This window comes from Theropithecus gelada, chromosome 2 (assembly GCF_003255815.1).
Source record: "Theropithecus gelada isolate Dixy chromosome 2, Tgel_1.0, whole genome shotgun sequence".
NCBI lineage: Eukaryota > Metazoa > Chordata > Mammalia > Primates > Cercopithecidae > Theropithecus > Theropithecus gelada.
The window spans coordinates 57,131,744-57,150,222 of record NC_037669.1 but is presented as its reverse complement, the minus strand read 5'-3'; the positions used below and the strand labels follow the sequence as shown (position 1 = coordinate 57,150,222).

General features: G+C 38.1%; 1 protein-coding gene across 3 annotated transcripts in view; it reads left to right on the top strand.

The window, feature by feature from the left end:
• GRM7 (glutamate metabotropic receptor 7) overlaps positions 1–18,479 on the top strand; it is an 889,769-nt gene that overhangs the window by 812,998 nt on the left and 58,292 nt on the right. For all 3 annotated transcript variants that reach the window (XM_025375788.1, XM_025375787.1, XM_025375786.1), the window contains exon 9: positions 15,210–15,456. In XM_025375788.1, coding sequence (XP_025231573.1) covers positions 15,210–15,456 — 247 coding nt within the window. The remainder of the gene's footprint in view (positions 1–15,209; positions 15,457–18,479) is intronic.

The following is an 18,479-nucleotide window of genomic DNA, read 5'->3' as shown; positions in this document are numbered from 1 at the left end:
TTTTATGATTTGGGACATCTGCCTGGGTGTGTTTACACTATTGGTGGAAAAGATAGCAATGACACATTCTCTTGACAAAAGGTTGTATTTGGTAAGGGAATTGGACACAGTTTCAACTGCATACGGAGAATGTTTGCCCATGATTCTTAATAGGAAATATGAATTTAAATATAAAACACATATATAAATATGCACTCCATGGTAAAGAATCAGAATTTTCTTGTCAGTTGCCTTTAGAAATACTTAGAGCTGTTTGTTCTTCCAAGTACTGGCAATTAAAACTGTGGAGAATGAAAAAATTAAACAGTTTTACAATCTAGTCTTTCATTAAATAGGCTTTTTAGTTGAAAGTGACTATCTGTATAGTAGAGTGAGCTTTAGAGTCCCAGAGACCTCAACTTTCTTCTTAGCTTTGCTCCTGATTACTGTGTCTCTTCCCAAGTCATGTAACCTCTCTGCAAACTTAGGATTTTTAATGTATATTCTCTATGTGTATTTACTTTAAGATTCTAAATCCACTCATTATATATTTACACCTCAAAAAAAGAGGGTCGGTTTTACTCATTAGGACTTTTATATGTGCACCATACTTTGGGATTATTATACTCTTTATTCATTCAAAAATTATTTTTTGAAGCCTTCGTTTTTGATAGGTGTACCCCCTGGCCATCACAGAGCTTAAATTCTAGTGGGAGAGTAGGACTTGAGATAACTGAATCTATGACTGCAATGATAATTACTAATAATTATATATACTGTGAATGAAAAGAGAAGGCTGCTGTTAGGGAGCATCACAGAAGGAGAAAATTCAAATTGGTGGCGTGTGGTCATTCAAGTTACATTTCTTCATCAGAGAAAATGCAAGAAGGTTGAACCTGAAGAATGAGTTAGGAGAACTGAGGCAAAACAAACAAACAGAAAACATTCTGGGCAGAGAGAATAATATACACTAAGTCCTTTTGCTGGAATTAAGTTTGAATCCCCCAAGAATGCCAGGATAGATAAGTCATATTCAAGAGAAACTAGCTAAAAAATTTGAAACATAGCCAGGCCAGATACTATAGGGCCATGGGAAGTCTTTGAAGGATGTTTGACATCGGACCACATGATCTGCTTTGCAGCTTTTACAAAGATCATTCTGGTTGCTCTGTGCAGAATTATTTGAAGGGAGGCAAAAAAAAATGGATGTCGCGAAACCAGTTGGGATGCTACCATAGCATTGTCTGCATGATGCGAGTGCATTAGAACAATAATAACAATGATAATAGCCAAAACTTTAGAACTTAAAAATGGTAGCCACTGGTCTCTGTGCTTTAGGTGTATTAACTGGTTAAACATATTTGAGACAGGTGAGGGCACTGGAATGAGAAGGGAACAAATTCCAGAAATATTACAGGTATTATTAATTTTATTGTTATTACTTCTTATTACATATATTATATATTGCATTACTTATATTACAGGTAACATTAGCCAACCAGAAAACAAACCTGATATGAAGTATAAAAAGTGAGGGAAATACAAGTGTTAAAGAATAACACTTAAGGTTCCAATTTGTGCAGCCGGGTAGAGGTAACAGTTCCCAAGAAAAGGAAAATTTGTGGAGAGGCATGTTGTACAGTGAATGCCCTATTTTTGACATCGTTTGAGATGCCTGTTTGATTGTCTCAGCAGACCTATGAGGTTGGAGATGATCATCCCTACACTAGAGATGATAAACATCAGAGTTTGAAGCCACCTGGGTAACATAGCAAGACTCTGTCTCTACAAAAACAAACAACAAACAAACAAAAAAATAGCCAGAGGTGGTGGCACATGCCTGTAGTTGCAGCTACTTGGGAGGCTGAGACAGGAGGACCACTTGAGCCCAAGACTGCAGTGATCTATGATCCTACTACTTCACTCCAGCCTGGGTGACAGAGTGAGACCCTGTCTGTTAAAAAAAAAAAAAAAAAAAAAAAAACAGAGAAAGAGAAAAGATAAGCAAAGAGAAAGAGAAAAGATAAGCATCTAGTTGCATGGAAATGAGAATAACATTTTCAGGCACTTCTGCAGGCAGTCTGATGGGTAGGCCTGACATCCCTATTGACATTTCTGAGTACACTATGTAGGAGACTTCTGTATCTTATTTCTCTTCCTCCCCCAATCAGCAACACACAACAAGTATGGTGATCCCATAAGCTAAACTTGAATCGAGAAATTGCCATTAAAATTACTTATTGAAAAAAAACTCATCAATTTTTTAATAATTATATCAAAGTTTCATATAGTTTCATTTCAGGAGTCAGATGAAACAATAGAACTTTTTCTAACATTTTTTTTCCCTAAATTATAAACATGGGCCTAGATATTATGAAGAGATCTGAGTTGTGGAAAGACAGCAATTTACTCACATTCTTATTAATTATTTTGTAGATCACTTTTATGTTATCTAAAGAAGGCGGGTTTTAAAAATATTTATTGATGATTTCTTTAAAACTCTAGGAGAAATTAGCATGACAAAGACAAAACACATATAGGGTCTCAGTTAAGTCAAAGTCAGCAAACTTCAATGCCTGAACTCATCACTGAGTTGTCATGGCAACCATTTCATTTTTCTATTGTGAGGAGACAATTAGGTGCTAACCTGGGTGTTAGCTCAAGCTGTTTGAAAGATAAGCTCCCATCTTTACAAAAGAGGCAGGGTTGTTGGATTTTCATTTTTGTCACAGGCTCTATAGAAGTCATTATTGATAATTATGCTTTATTGTTTAGTGAATATATCGAAGATGAGTTAGAGAAAATGTAGGTGGCCACCCTCGGGACAACAGAGTCCACTCCTCCTCTCTTGAGCTGGTTTGGGAAATACTGCAGGGAAAGTGTGTGCCCTGGGAGCCTCGGGCTCTTTCCCCTTCCTACCAACTACCTTTTGTCTCTCTGTTTTCTGTGATTATGCCAGGTATGGAGCCAACGACTGGAAATGGAATCTCTATGTTTGTGTGTCCAAGATTTGCTTCTTTAACATTACCAATTAAGTCCCCTCTCTTTGCCACCCGCAGTGGCAGACACTGGAGATAAAATGGTGAGCTAACCAGATATGCTTCCTGGTGGAGGAGATACAGTATTCACTCTCTCTCCTCCTGCTCCCTCTCTCTCTTTTACGCACACATACACATTTAAATATGGAGGCAAAATTTGCTTTGAGAACTTGCCTAACAGAACAGTATTCCCTAGTCTTGGTTAGAAAAATCTCCTCTGAGGAAGTGAAGTTTAAGTGGCTCTCTGAAGGATGAATAGAAGATAACAAAGGGGGTGGGGTAGAAGAACATACCAGGGGAAGAAGAAAGCACAGGCAAAGGCCTTGTGGCAGAAGGAAATATAGCATATTTAGGAATATGAAAGAGGACAGAGTGACTGTGGGAGACATCATGAACTGAGAGATAGAAATTGAGTGACTTCGAATTTTGCATGGATTGCTCAAATGAGTGAGGACCACTTCATTCATCAAACATACATTGAACTTGTTTCTTATGCCAGGTACTAAGATGCAAGAGAATTTAAGTATGGCCCATGCCTTTGATTTCATCACTTCTAGATGCTCCCTCAATCCCTGATTCCCACGATGTATTCTGGTTCTGTACCTATTATATGTTACTACTTTCCATTTTGTATTCAACCCCAGACTTACAGGATTAAATAAAATGTTGGAGATGACACAGTTAGCAAGTGCCATAAGCCTGCATCCAAATCCGGCACGCTTGATGCCAATTCTATTGCACTTGTCCTATCTTTTGCTGTGCAATATATAGAACATATGGAATGTTCAGTCTAGCCAAGGGGACATGTATAAAAGAAACATGCAATGGATTAATAATCACAAATTGTGATTAGCGAAACAAAGGGAAATGATACATCCTAGAAGCAAGTAAAACAAGATGGGCATAATTTAGACATGAAGGCCAGAAAAGGCTTCCCCAGGGAAGTAAGGCTGAGTCCTGAAAGACAAGTAGGAGGTAGCTAGGTAAAGATGGCTGGGAATAGCATCTAAGGCAGAAGGAACAGCATGTGCAGAGGGCTTCAGGATGGATGGAGCATGACTCATTTTAGGGATTTAGAGAAGGTGAGGGAAATCAGAAGGGGGACCCCACAGAGTTCTTTGGGCCATGTGAAGGAATTTTCTCTTCATCCAAAGTGTAGTAGAAATCTGAGGTAATGCAGCAGGACAGAGTTTTAAAGAAGAAAAGAATGAGACCTAGAAGAATCCTGCCTCTCAGGTTCTCCAAGGAGTCAAAGAACATGTCTAAGACAAACTCAGAGGAGGTCAGGGGATAGAAACCTGACTGCAGGCCCTAAAGAGTGAGTGGTCAGGAAATCTCCGATCCAACACCTTGGTAACAAGAGGAAAGGGAAATGGGTCTTGGGAAGGCAAGATCAAAGTAAGATCAAAGTCAAAGGCAAGATCAAAGATCAAACTGCTCAGCCCCTATGCCTGACCAGGCTTACTCTCTTCTCACTGCATCTGCCTTGGCAGGATGGGCATCATTTTCCTGCCCAATCTCAAAGCTCTCACTGTTCCATTTAGAGGCATGGACTGAGTGACTCCTTGTTTACACTTTTGTCAACAGTGCAACAGTGTCATTTCAATTATTTGCTCTTCTTGGGCTTCAACCATTAAACAGCAGAGGGGCATAATGAGGGGTTTTGAGTGCATAGTCACCCCAATGGGGCAATTCAACTAGCGTAGGTTCCAGCTGTTGAAGTGATTTGCCCATCAGCCAGGGACACCATATGGCACATTACCTAGGGGTGTTTCAGTGTGCCAGGCACTCAGAGTGGAGAATGGGGAAGCCTGCCTCTACCCACAACCATGTTGCCACAATGGTGGTCATGGAAAGGCAGGAAAACCAAGACATATACAGAGAAAAGTGTGGACTAGTGCAAGGTGAAAAGAGGAAGCTGAAGGGCAGGAAGGGAGCTATCATAGCTTGGTGGCAAGACAGGAAAGATGCAGACCAAAAACAACAGAGGAAGATCAGCAAATAGAAGAACCAGAACTAACAAGAGGAAAGAGAAGGCTGGGATGAATCCAATTATCAAAACCTGTCAAAGTTCATCAGAAAGCCATCGTCAATGGCTTTGAAAACTGAGATAAGAACATATTTTGTTTCTGTGAGAATCTGACATTGTCTTCTTGTCAATGACACTGTTGGATCTAGTTTTAATGAACCCTTTACAAGTTTGAATAGGCCCAAGAAATGCTTAGGACATTTGCTTTTTAACTATTTATTTGACGTCAGTGTTTTCCATTTGATTCTTCTCTTTTTATGTTCATTAGCACTATAAAGATTACTTTAAAATTTGGCAAGATTTGACAGCATTGTACTAATACAAATGGAGTATTTCACATCTTTAGAAACTAAGCTCAGATTTAATGTCTTTTAAACTTACTGGTTGACTTGTAAAGTAATACAGAACTTAATGGTATATTACCCAATATATTCCCCCAGTGAGGTACAAGACAGCATTTTCACATTATAAGACAGAATCTGACATAGCTTCCTACAAAAAGGCTGTTAGGTTCCATTTTCATGAATATGGCAGAGGATTAAAGGGAGCCCATGGATTCTGGCACGAGTTGTCTCTCCAGGCTAACTATAGGGAAAATGCTGTGCCTTTGTACATTAAATCCCTGCAAGCCAGAGATCTAACATTTTTAGTGCTCTCAAGCCAGCAGGAATGGTCAATAACCTTTTAGATAACACAACAGGGCAAATAGTACCCAATATTGTCTACATAAGAGAGTAAAATTCCTACCTTGCAACTGGAGAGGGAAAACATCTTGAAATCAAAATTGAGGAGTCAGAGAGCTGCTAGGGAAGAGAAATTCTGTGTACCACTGAGTGCGTAGGCTGTGCTTGCACATGCCCAGCAAAATCAGAAGTGACTTTCCTGGAAAACTTGGCCATCAAGATGGTTTGCAGCTTATTAGGATGGCATGGGGTAGGGATGAATGCTAAACTTTTCCAAGGATGTGGTCAATTGGAATAACATCATTTCTCTGATTACAGTATTTGGGAATAGACACCGCATCAGGCTTCCAGTCAGGAGAGCAAAGCACTGAGATGCCGGTGATTTCAAGCATGAACATAATCACTTATCTCATGCTCCAGAAACTGATTTGCATTCACCTGGAGCGCTCACCTTACGTCTATCCAAATAAAGAATGCAATTGTGTGTAGCCTTAATATCATGTCTGCCTGGAGATATTAAATGAGAAAACAAAACACAGTGAAACTGGGTCTTGTCCAATACTCATCTAGTTGCCTCCATTAATCATTCATCATTCTATGACCAGATGCCTGTCCCACACTATTTGGTGTGTGAGTATATCTCTATCTACCTATCTGGCATCTATTCAAAGTTAGGAGATCTAAGTAGAATAGCATAAAAATTATCTGCAGAGTATGAGGCCATCTAATAATGACACTTGCAATTTCTGGCACCACTATGTGACAGGGACTGTGTTACCTACTCTTTACACATGATTTCTTTTAATCAGAACAGTGAGGAAGTCTTTGTGGTAATGGTAAATGAGGTAGGAGTTTATATCAGACATTCTAGTAACAAACATCTTGGCATTGAATCTTGATTTTATCATTTGCCTGAAGTAAAGTAACTTGCCCAAAGTCACCACTAATAATCCAAGGCCAACATTTGAAAATAGTTTTAACAACAAAAATATTTTTCCTCCCTTGAATCATCATTCTAAAGGATTCAAACTCTTGCCCCTGCCCCACAGGGGGAAAAACAGTATTTTTATTTTCCATTATATTCTGGGTTCTTCCATCATCATGTATTATTTCATACTTAAGCAAAAACCCTCAGGGCACTGACCTTCAGGATGGCTGAAAGAATCCCAATTGCAAACATTCTGGCTCATTCTCAGCTATGTGACATTTATTTCACAAATATGTGAGCACTCTAATTAGGAAGCAATGGATATAGGTAGTGAAGACAGAAAACATTGGTCTTAACTGCCAGGAACTTTCATTTCAATGTAATAATGTGAATGTTTCAAACATCTGTCAGATAATAATGTACCCTTCCTCTTTACTGTGACAACATTGGCTGCATTTTTCATTTTTATTACATAGTCACTGAGATTTCATGAGAATTGTGAAACTTCTCCGATCCCACTGATAGACTCCATTAAAGCCTTTTTGTCCTAATTCTCAGCTGTCACCTGGGAACATACAAAACTGGTTATTTCTCATAAAATAGTCAATGAGAGATGAAATAGGAGTTTGAATATACTTTCAAACAAAATGGAAGCAAACTAAACGAGATTTTTCCCCTAAAACAGGCTGTTGTTTTTCAGTGGATTTCATAAGAAGAAAATCATTTTAAAATGTATTAAGATAGAATGGAAAAAAACAGTGTAGAAAATAAATTATTTCATGTTATAGCCAATAAATAAATCAATGACACTAACATCCTTGATCAGTGGTTATTACATGCTAGTAACAGTTCTGTGTATTTATAGAGACCATTTTTTGATCCCAACAATGTTATGAGATAGCTATTACTGTCATCTCCACTCTAGTAATGAGGAAACAGAAGCACACAAATAGAAAAAAATGCTACTAACAGACTACAAATAATAGCTTTTCTTGAAACAGTGCTAAATGCCAAGAATACTGATCATACCTAATACTTCAAGTGTAGAACTTCCTGATTCACCGGAATTTAATAAGTGGATACCCTGCAGCAGACATCGTGTTTATTTTCCAGTCATTTCTTCTGAAACATGACATAGGTGTTCTTAAAAGATCACCATGCCATTCAAAAGTTTCCCATGAGAAAACACAGGACTTACAGGAAACCGGATTAGAGACACAACACTGAGAAACATCATCAGTGACACTTAAAAAAAAAAAAAAAAAAAAAGACAGAACCTAATAAAAATAGTGGCATGATTTTGCATATGTTTAATGGCTAAGAAACCCATGAATACTACAATAAATGTGTCACTTTACCTGATAAAAAGTGACCTAAAGTTTGTTCATGGATGTGGATGCCAGAAGGATTGCTGCATAAGGTTGATCGTAAAACTGTGGAAGGGTCAGGCTTGCAGGCAGATGCTGGAAGCCTGGGCGTGAGTGTGCATTTTGTGTATTCCCACATAGCTGACTTCTGCAAGAAGCAGCTTACCATGCTTACCTAGTGTTTCTTGCAGAGGAAATCACATGTTTACAAACATGAACTTTGTGGTATACTCAAATTACTCCCTAAGAGGTCAGTGTATTCAGGATGTATCTGCAGTTTCAAAGCAACTTCACAGCACACAGACTGACCTCTCCTAAGCAGACCAGGTTAAGTACTGTATGAGCCGTAACTTCAGAAAGGAGCACATAAAAGAATTGTCCTGACTGGGGAGATGGGGAATGGTTTATGTAGAGGATGCCTGTGGATTGAGCATCAAATCTAACAAGAGTATCAGGGGCAGAGCAGTGAGCAGAGGGCACTACAAGAGGAAGGAAAAGCAAGAGACAATACACACTATGAAGAAATGATTTAGTGAGCAATTATTGCATCATGAATTCTTTAGTAGTTGAATTTTTTTATTTTTTCTTTTTTGGAGATGGGGTTTCACTCTTGTCACCCAGGCTGGAATGCAGTGGGACGATCTTGACTTGCTGCAACCTCTGCCTTCTGGGTTGAAGCAATTCTCCTGCCTCGACCTCCTAAGTAGCTGGGATTACAGGCACCCACCACCCCACTTGGCTAACTTTTGTATTTTTAATAGAGATGGGGTTTTACTGCGTTGGCCAGGCTGGTATTGAACTCCTGACCTCATGTGATCTGCCTGCCTCGGCCTTCCAAAGTGCTGGGATTACAGGAGTGAGCTACAGCACCCGGCTGAATATTTATGTTTTAATTGACAAATACAAATTGTATAATATGTGTACATTGTGGGATGGCTAAATCAAACTAACATACTCATTTATCTCACATATTTTTGTGTGTGTGGTAAGGAAACTTAAAAACGACTCTCTTTAGCAATTTGCCAATATATAATACATTGTTATTGATTATAGTCACCATGTTGTACAATAGATGTCTTTCTTGCCTTCCTCCTGCAACTAGAATGTAGCTCTCTGATGGCGGGAAGCATGCCTGGCGTGTTCACCCTTGGGTGCACAGCACATGGGCCAGTCCAGGCACTTGTATCTCAATAAAAATGGTGAACTTAGTGTGGTTTAAGTTTGATCAGATTTAAAAAGATAAAAATACTAAAAATAAAAAAAGGTAAACCCATAAATGGATGAATGTACAAGTAGTGAAAGAGTAAGGTATTTCATTTATAGCCTATCTGAAAACTACAGCTAACAGTGATCTAACAAACGTGGTCAAGCGTTAATCATCCCCTAAACCAGTGGTCTGACACCATGAAATAGCTACATAACACTTTTCTGAGTAAATTAAATTTTTATATAGATAAAAGTGGTGATTCATTAGTATTCATGTATTGTTACATCATTTTTATGGAATATAATAATTATTAAAGACATCAGTAGTAATAAGACGATTTCTCAAAAATGTGAAATTGGGTTTTTCCTGATAGTTCTAGTCTTATATCTATCTCTGTGCCTTGTGAATTTTTTTCTTGACTTCCTTTTGTTTTTTTGAACAGTACTGAGAATACTCTGGTTTTCAAAGTTGAAGACCCATGATTATTACAATTATTAACAGATTTCCTTGAAATCTCTCAGAATATTCTTCAATTAAACTGATTCTGAAACCTACACAGGAGAGTTGGCAAATTCCAGAGTTGGTTGTAAGCACTATCTAACAAGTTTTCACATTTCTTAACATCCTAACAATTGAAAATTAGACAAGGAACTCAGCTAGCACTAAATGTTACACGATTTTATAAAGCAATAAAGGCATCTTGTGATATGCATTCATATTTTATCCAACAATGAACTATTTAGGCCAAGATGAAAAAATGGCATGGAACATGTTCAAATGAGCTTTGCCTGGCATTGAATTCACCACATCCTTGTGCACTTTAATAGAATATTTGCTGGTACATTTCCATCTGACTAGACATGAATAGGAGTGGATTTTATAAACACTATTACTTAATAACCTATACATGACAAGTTTAAAATATATAAAGTGGTTACAGTGAAAGCCTTATCCTTAGATCTAAACCCCAGAAACCTAAGCTGGCAGAAAATAAATATTAACAGATAACATTTCATGCGTACTTATTTTCTAGGCACTCTGCTAAACAATTTTCATATATTAATTGGTTACTTATTCACAGTGACCATATGAGGTACAAACTATTATGGTTTTCATTTTATAATTCATAAAACTGAAAGACAGAATAGTTATAGCTGTGGGTTCTGCACATCAGACTTTTAAGAAAAGTATTTTAGAATACTGTACATAACTCTTGCTGGCTTGGCTCTGAATTCCTTACCTAAATGCTGTTCAGTTATTTGACCTAAATTATACATAGTGGGTGTTAGAAAAGCCACATTTAACCCAGGAGTGGAAATTCATTTAGGTTGATGATAAAATTAAGGCTTAATTATCAAGACATGGAAATCTCAAGGCAGTCTATGTCCTCCCCGCAGGCCTGGGTCATCCATAATTGGCCAGGGTGGGGAAGCTCTTTTTTTCCTTTGGGGATGATCCTCCAACATCCAAAATCAGATTAGGCTCAGTTGGAGGACAGCCCTTGGTCTCAGTAAAACTCTGTACATAAGAACTCCTTTACCTCTACTTTGACAAAAGGAACTGATAATGATCATCAACTGTTACATTTCTAAAGAAATTACAAATAAAGGAAAGTGATGTGAAATGCCTAACCTTAAACAGGGTAGTGCATTATACAATAAGCATCAGGTAAAATAAGAACAACCATGGGACTAAATATAGATATGACATAATTTACTAAAGAATGTACTAAAGAAGATGGTGGGATGAAAACTCGTAACTTCAATGTGAGCCTCCCGCCTCACCAAAAGCCAAACAGTCAGCAGCCTAGCTTCCCTTCTAGGCTTAGTGGGAGCAGGTCCCTGTGGACCAATACCTCTGAGATCTCTGTAGACTAAAGCCTTCTTAGCCTTCATACCTACATATAGTCATGTGCCACATAATGAGATTTTGATAAACAGATTATATTTAATCATGCTTATTCTTTGTATTTATTTATTTATTTATTTATTTATTTGATGGAGTCTCACTCTGTCCCCCAGGCTGGAGTGCAGTGGTGCGATCTCCGCTCTCTGCGACCTCTGCCTCCCAGCGACCTCTGCCTCCCAGCTTCAAGTGATTCTCCTGGCTCAGCCTCCTGAGTAGCTGGGATGACAGGCACCTGCCACCACACCTGGTGGGGTTTTGCCATGTTGGCCAGACTGATCTTGAACGCCTGACCTCAGGTGATCTGCCCACTTCGGCCTCCCGAAGTGCTGGGATTACAGGCATGAGCCACTGCACCTGGCCTATGTTTAACTATATTTAGATACATAAATACCATTGTATTACAATTGCCTACAGTATTCAGTATTGTAACATGCTGTAAAGGTTTGTAGCCTAGGAGCAATAGGTTAAACTGTATAGCCTAGGACTTTAGTAGACTATGCCACCAAGATTTGTGTCAGTACACTGTGATAGTTGCACAATAACAAATTACCTAATAATGCATTTCTTAGAGCACATTTCTGTCATTAAGTGATGCATGACTATACTTATTTAAAAATACAGCTGAGTGTGGTGGCTCACACCTGTAATCCCAGCACTTTGGGAGGCTAAGGTGGGAGGATCACGAGGTCAGGAGATCAAGGCCATCCTGGCTAACATGGTGAAATCCCATCTCTACTAAAAATTATCTGGGCATGGTGGCACATGCCTGTAGTCACAGCTACTCGGGAGGCTGAGGCAGGAGAATCACTTGAACCCACGAGGCAGAGGTTGCAGTGAGGTAAGATCACGCCACTGTACTCCAACCTGGGCAACAAAGGGAGACTTTGTCTTAAAAAAAAAAAAAAAAAAAGCTTACTTATTACTTATTAATACTATGTGCTAGGCCCTAAACACTTTATAAATACTTATTTAATCATCAAGCAAGACAGCATTATGAGGTAGGTACTATTATGCCCATTTTGCAGATGCAGAAGCTGAGGGGAAGTAATTTGTCCAAGGTCACAAAACTAGTAAATGGGAATTGAACTCAGGCTAGCTCTAGAATCTGCATTCTTATCCACTATGTGTGTAAAGAGGATTCAGGGGTGGAGGGGCTGTAGAAAAAATATGATTAGTGAAGTTTATTTCAGTTTTCACATACTTTTGAAGTGTTACCAGAGACTGTAAAAATTTTTTTAATGAAAATCAAAGTCTTGATGGTCTCTAGTTTAAAAATGATGAAAATAAACACTTCATAAAATAAACATCATAGTTGTAGAGTCCTAAATTGCTAAGTAGTCTTTGTTAAGAAAAAGTATGTATGTTGCTGGGTACATACTCAAAAGACAACAAGTTGTTCTACCAAAAGACGCATGTCCTCACGGCACTATTCACAATAGCAAAGACATGGAATCAACCTAGGTGCATCAACAGTGGGCTGGATAAAGAAAATGTGGTACATCTATACCATGAAATGTTATGCATCCATAAAAAAGAACAAAACCATGTCGAACTGTAGGCCATTTTTCTACGTGAATTAACACAAACAGAAAATCACATCCCTCGTATGTTCTTACTTATAAGGAAGAGCTACACATTGGGTAGTCATGGAGATAAAGATGACAATAGACACTATGGGCTAATAGAAGAGTGAGTAAGGGTTGAAAAACTAAATATTAGGTACTATCTTCAGTACCTGCGTGTGGAATTATTCATGCCCCAAACCTCAGCATCATGTAACATACCCACGTAATAAACCTGCACATGTACCCCTGAATGTAAAAGTTGAAAAAAGAAAACATATGTATACACACATACAAATATACATAAGCATATATGCTTGTATAATTTATAATTACATTAATAAGTCTGAATAATTTCATAAACTGCAAAATTCACTCATGAGCAGAAAAACAGAAACAAAACTTAAGATCCCATAGGTTTGTTGACATCCCTTTCCTTTTTGATCTAAGCCATGGTTTGCAAATCTCTCATAAGTACAGTGATAGTGGTGACAAAAATTGCCTGTGTCTATAACGCCCTATGACCATGTTAAGCCTTTCTTGAACAGTGTAGGCTGGCAGGGTGGAATGACATTAAAAGTCTAAGGGTATGCTAGTAGGGAAATATGAGCTTTAAAAATATGAACTAATTCACACTTTAAAGAGTCATTAATTCAACATTGTTTTGTCTTTCTGTGTTACATTCATTATGTATTATAGTCAGCAGCTGGTAGCTCCTTTTAACCATTTGGAGACATCCATATTCAAATTAATGTTGGCTAGAAAACTGTATTTTTTTCCAGCCAAGATGGCAAAGTTGTCTTTGATTTCAGTATGGCCTCAGTTTGAAGAATTAAGATCAGAAATGTCCAGGCAGCCAATATGTCTAATGGAAATTTTTGTATATTTAGAGATAGGCTGTTTAACCAGTGAGTTATAGGTAGGAAAAAGGTGTCCATTAGACAAACACATGAGCCTATCCATTGTATATTTATCAAGTGCCTTCTTCGCAGACATAATAATGTCCCAGAGAGACAGATCCTGCCTTCATGGAACTTAAGACCTAGCCGGAAAATGGGCAGAAAAATGATCAAGGTACTGAGTGCATAATTGCAATGGAGACAAATGATCTAAAGAAGTCCTTTGAGAGAGTATCAGTAAAGAAGCTGGCCTAGACTTGAGGCTGTGAGGGCAGCCTAGGATGGGTGTGCTAAGAAGAAAAGAAGGAACATTCCATACGTAGGAAAACAAAAATAAAGAAAAGGGGCATGGAGAAAAGTTATTCAAATGAGTACAGTTCATTCATGAACTAAAGGACGGCACAAATGGATGGGACCCTGGGAAGGCAAGACAGGGGATCAGGGGGTCAGGGAGGTGGGAAGTAGTGGACAATTAGTCTAAAAAAGTAGACCAGCACAAACCATGAGGGGCCTTGTGAACTCCCTTAAGAATGGGGGTTTTATCATCAATCAATAAGAAGGCATACTTGTGGAATACCATAGTTGAATCCATTGTCAAGGAACTAGGCTTTCCATGGACAGAAAAGGCAATGGTTGCTGGTTGTTCCATTTAAATAGCCTTTAGAAGTCATGCAAAACACAAGTATGACTGAACACATTGTGGGTGGGGTGGTGGAGTCCTAGATCATGGTGGGACGTATTGTAGACAACTAGACCAAGGCAAGTTGCCTATAGCTTTACTCTTATGGATCACACACTTCCCTACGTTCTTCTACCATCAATTATTCATATTTACACTGGACAGCAAGCAATTAGTTGATCTGATTTCTTGAGAAAACAATAGGAGACAAGGACAGAAATAGGGGCACCATCCAAACTGCAAATAACCCAACTCCAGAATACAATTTTGCATCTCATTAGTAATTTGACAATATAAAGAGTGGACAAGCCAACATCACTAGGTCTCATTCACTTGTCATTTGTGGTTTGTAAGACAGAATTAAACAAGAAGGTCTTAGTTTTCAGAGAAACTCAACTCACTATTCGGCAAATAGGGAAAAGGTATGCCTTTCTAGAAAACAATATAAAAAGAGACATATATTAAGATAAAGACTTCTCAAAAGGCCTCAGAATCTCAATGTAGGAAGAAATCATGGAGCGTGAACCTTCTTTTACATGTATGAAAGATAAAACTTAACTACACCTTAATCAAGATTACAGATTTCTGTGGTCTTCATGTCTTTATATTTAGCTGACACTCTGATTAGAAGTCCTTCAACTATGATTAAAGGTCTACTCTGAACTTTAATATAGGAGACTTCTCTAGGGCAAGACTACTCTGAACTTTAATATAGGAGACTTCTGTAGTGCATGGATTGACCCAACAGCATTCAATCAATATATGCATATACTCTCCAATAACTGTGCAGAGTCATTGTCCTTTATTTATCAAAACTCCTGAAGATTGCTTTTATCTTAGCCATAGTCATTCTTGACATCGCTTTAAGTGTTCAGACCCCCTCTGCAGTCATTTTATTTTTAATAGTGCCTTGTGTGTTGTGTCTCCTAGCTCTACATACAAACTACCACGCTTACAATCTCCATGAACCTAAGTGCGTCAGTGGCGCTGGGGATGCTATACATGCCGAAAGTATACATCATCATTTTCCACCCTGAACTCAATGTCCAGAAACGGAAGCGAAGCTTCAAGGCGGTAGTCACAGCAGCCACCATGTCATCGAGGCTGTCACACAAACCCAGTGACAGACCCAACGGTGAGGCAAAGACAGAGCTCTGTGAAAATGTAGACCCAAACAGTAAGTAACTCTCCTTTTCTTTCATCTTCCCATCCTGCATCAAGAAACTTTAGAAGAGGTGGGGTGGGTGTGCTTGCCTCTCTGGAGAACTACTGTGATCGTTCTTGTCATATGGACTGGGTTGCCTTGGTAAATGCTAACTTCTGCTCTTTTGAGTTTGACTCATTCCTGCCACCATTTTCTTTTTGTTCCTTGTTGGAAAGGAGCTTTTGGAGGCTCTGCTTCAAAAGTGTGAAGCCTCCCCCTTCCCTTGCTTCTTGTCCTCTGGTACTGAAACCTCCAACTGACAAATGCACCTGTCAGGTTGTTCTTTCTTGCACCCTTCCTGTTAAGGCAACAACTTTTTTGTCAGGGAAACTTCCATACCTAATGAACTGTACTGGTAGGAATAAAACTGGAATAAATTAGAATTTTGGAAGCATAACTTTTTTCCTTTAGCATGTGAATGTTGAAAAAGTTATTTTTTACTCATCAGGTCTTCTAGAAAAATATAAAAATTGGAAAAAGTTGTCAAACTTTAATCCAAGTACACAGGACCAGATACTACCATGACAATGGCATTGTCCTGTGGGAAAAACAATGTCTACCATACCACTGGAGAAGAGTTTTATTCTATGCAAGACAAACCTTAGGGAAGAAATTAAGGAAAAAAACGTTGGATTTAAGATGCTATTATATGGCATATCTGCAAAACTCTAGGACCCTTTAGTCATGCCTGCAAATGTCCCCAGGTAAAATGGGCATATAGCTATCACTTTGTAAATAACACAAGACCAGCTCAAAGGTTAAATGCTTAGAATTCCTAATTGCTAGCTTTACTAACAATATGGTGGTAAGAGTACATTTCAGATTTAAAATACTAGTTTTAAGATTTGTTTTCCAGGAATATTTTGGCTAGTTGCATGTAGAATGAGGCAGATTCAAATATTTGTGATACTTTTTCTGTTTAAGGCAGAAGGGATTTCAGGTTATCCATTAAGTCATTCATGACATATTATATTTCAGTTAGAAGCTGATCTTGTTGTCAAAGGCTTAATGCCAAACAGAAGGAAGTCTCAATTTTAAATACTCTTGAGGAAATCCTTTTTGCTGTGGAAATAAGAGAGATATCTTTAATAAAAACCAAGAAGCCAACTGGGTTTGCTCCTGACAAACACTACACACAAAGAACTGTGATTTTGACCTATCTCTATTTACGAATAGTTGAGTGAATGTTGTGAAATATTTTGAATATATGTAGACAGAGTAACATGGTTAATTAACAACATTGTGGGCCCCACTTTGACTTTTGACAGAAAACATCCTAGGACAAGGCTAAAGGAACATACTGAGAGAAGGGAGGAACAGAATGAATGATAGGCTGTGTTGTGTCTCCAGAGCAAGTGGCCAGTTGAGAGGAGGGCAAGTGGATGGTGACTTGCTGTGGCATTCAGTGTGATGTAGGAAGAGGCTTTGGGTTGAGACATACCTGGGTTCAAATCTAAACCACTCCATTTACTAGCCATGTGGCTTTAAGAATCACTGAGCTTTTCTAAAACTCAATAAAATTATGTATAAAAGAGAGAATGACTTTGTCATAAGTGTGTCATAAAATATGATGTCTAGAAAATACTGTATCAGCTAAATGTCAGTGTCCTTCCATTCCTGAAGAGGCAAAAAGCTTTGCTTAGAAATAAATTTCAGCATAATTTATTAAGATATAGTAGATATAAAGGTGCAGTTAAATGTACATTAAACATCACAGGATAGATAAAACTAAATCCTCAAAAGAAGAATTTACAGCTGGGTGCGGTGGCTCACTCCTGTAATCCCAGCATTTTGGGAGGACAAGGTGGGTGGATCACCTGAGGTCGGGAGTTCGAGACTAGCCTGACCAACATGAAGAAACCCCATCTCTACTAAAAATACATAATTAGCCAGGCGTGGTTGTGCCTGCCTGTAATCCCAGCTACTCAGGAGGCTGAGGCAGGGGAATCGCTTGAACCCAGGAGGCAGAGGTTGCAGTGAGCTAAGATTGCACCATTGCACTCCAGCCTGGGCAACAAGAGAAAAACTCTGTCTCAAAAAAAAAAAAAAAAAGAAGAAGAAGAAGAAGAATTTACATGAACATATGTGTGCATCTATTATACCTATACCTGTGTTGTTAAATATATATGTATATTTATAATTAGTGGCTTTTCATTATAGCTTGTTTTGTCAAATTTGCATTTCATAAAACCTTTATCTTGCAAATATTCCAATAACAGCTTTATTTTTGTACACACACACATAATTTAACTAGATACTGTTCAAAGTCAATAAACAGAAAACATAATTGGAAGTAATTGTACTGGGGAAAAAAAGACGAAATTAGAAGTTTTGAGTTTAGACATTTTGATACTATGCTATTTAAGAATTATTAACTTTCAAAAAACATTACTACTGTTGCTATTTAATGATAAGGTGCAATCCTTGTTGAGGCTTTTTTTGGGTATGACATTGGTTGTTAAAATGCTAACACTGACATTAATGCTAATGCTAGCATAAAATACTCTTTGAAATAGGCATTATGCGGAATGCTTTGTGTGGAATATCTCACTTACTCCTCACAGTACATCTATAGAATAGATGTTGTTATTCTCATTTTACTGAGGAAACCTTGGCTTCACAAGATTAAGTAACATTACCAAAGCCACACATGTAGTTAACAGCAGAAGTTGGACTAAAACCCAGGTCTGACTCTTCAGCCCACGCTTGTTCCTCTTTGCTCCTCTGTTTCTTAGAATATGAATGGCATGCCAAAATTCCAATGCAGGAATTACTCTTTTGGTTTCGTTATTTGGTTATATAGTTTGTATATGCTGAATATAATGATGTTTGGTGAGAGATTCTTTAAACATACTGTAACGTATTATTGCTTGTTTTGTCTACAAAAACAGGAGTAACCTGAGCTCAAAGAAGGCTGCCCAGGTAGAGGCCTCATCTAATTAATTCAAAAATTATATTCCAGTGATTCCATTTGGAATTCATTTGGTATCTCTTTC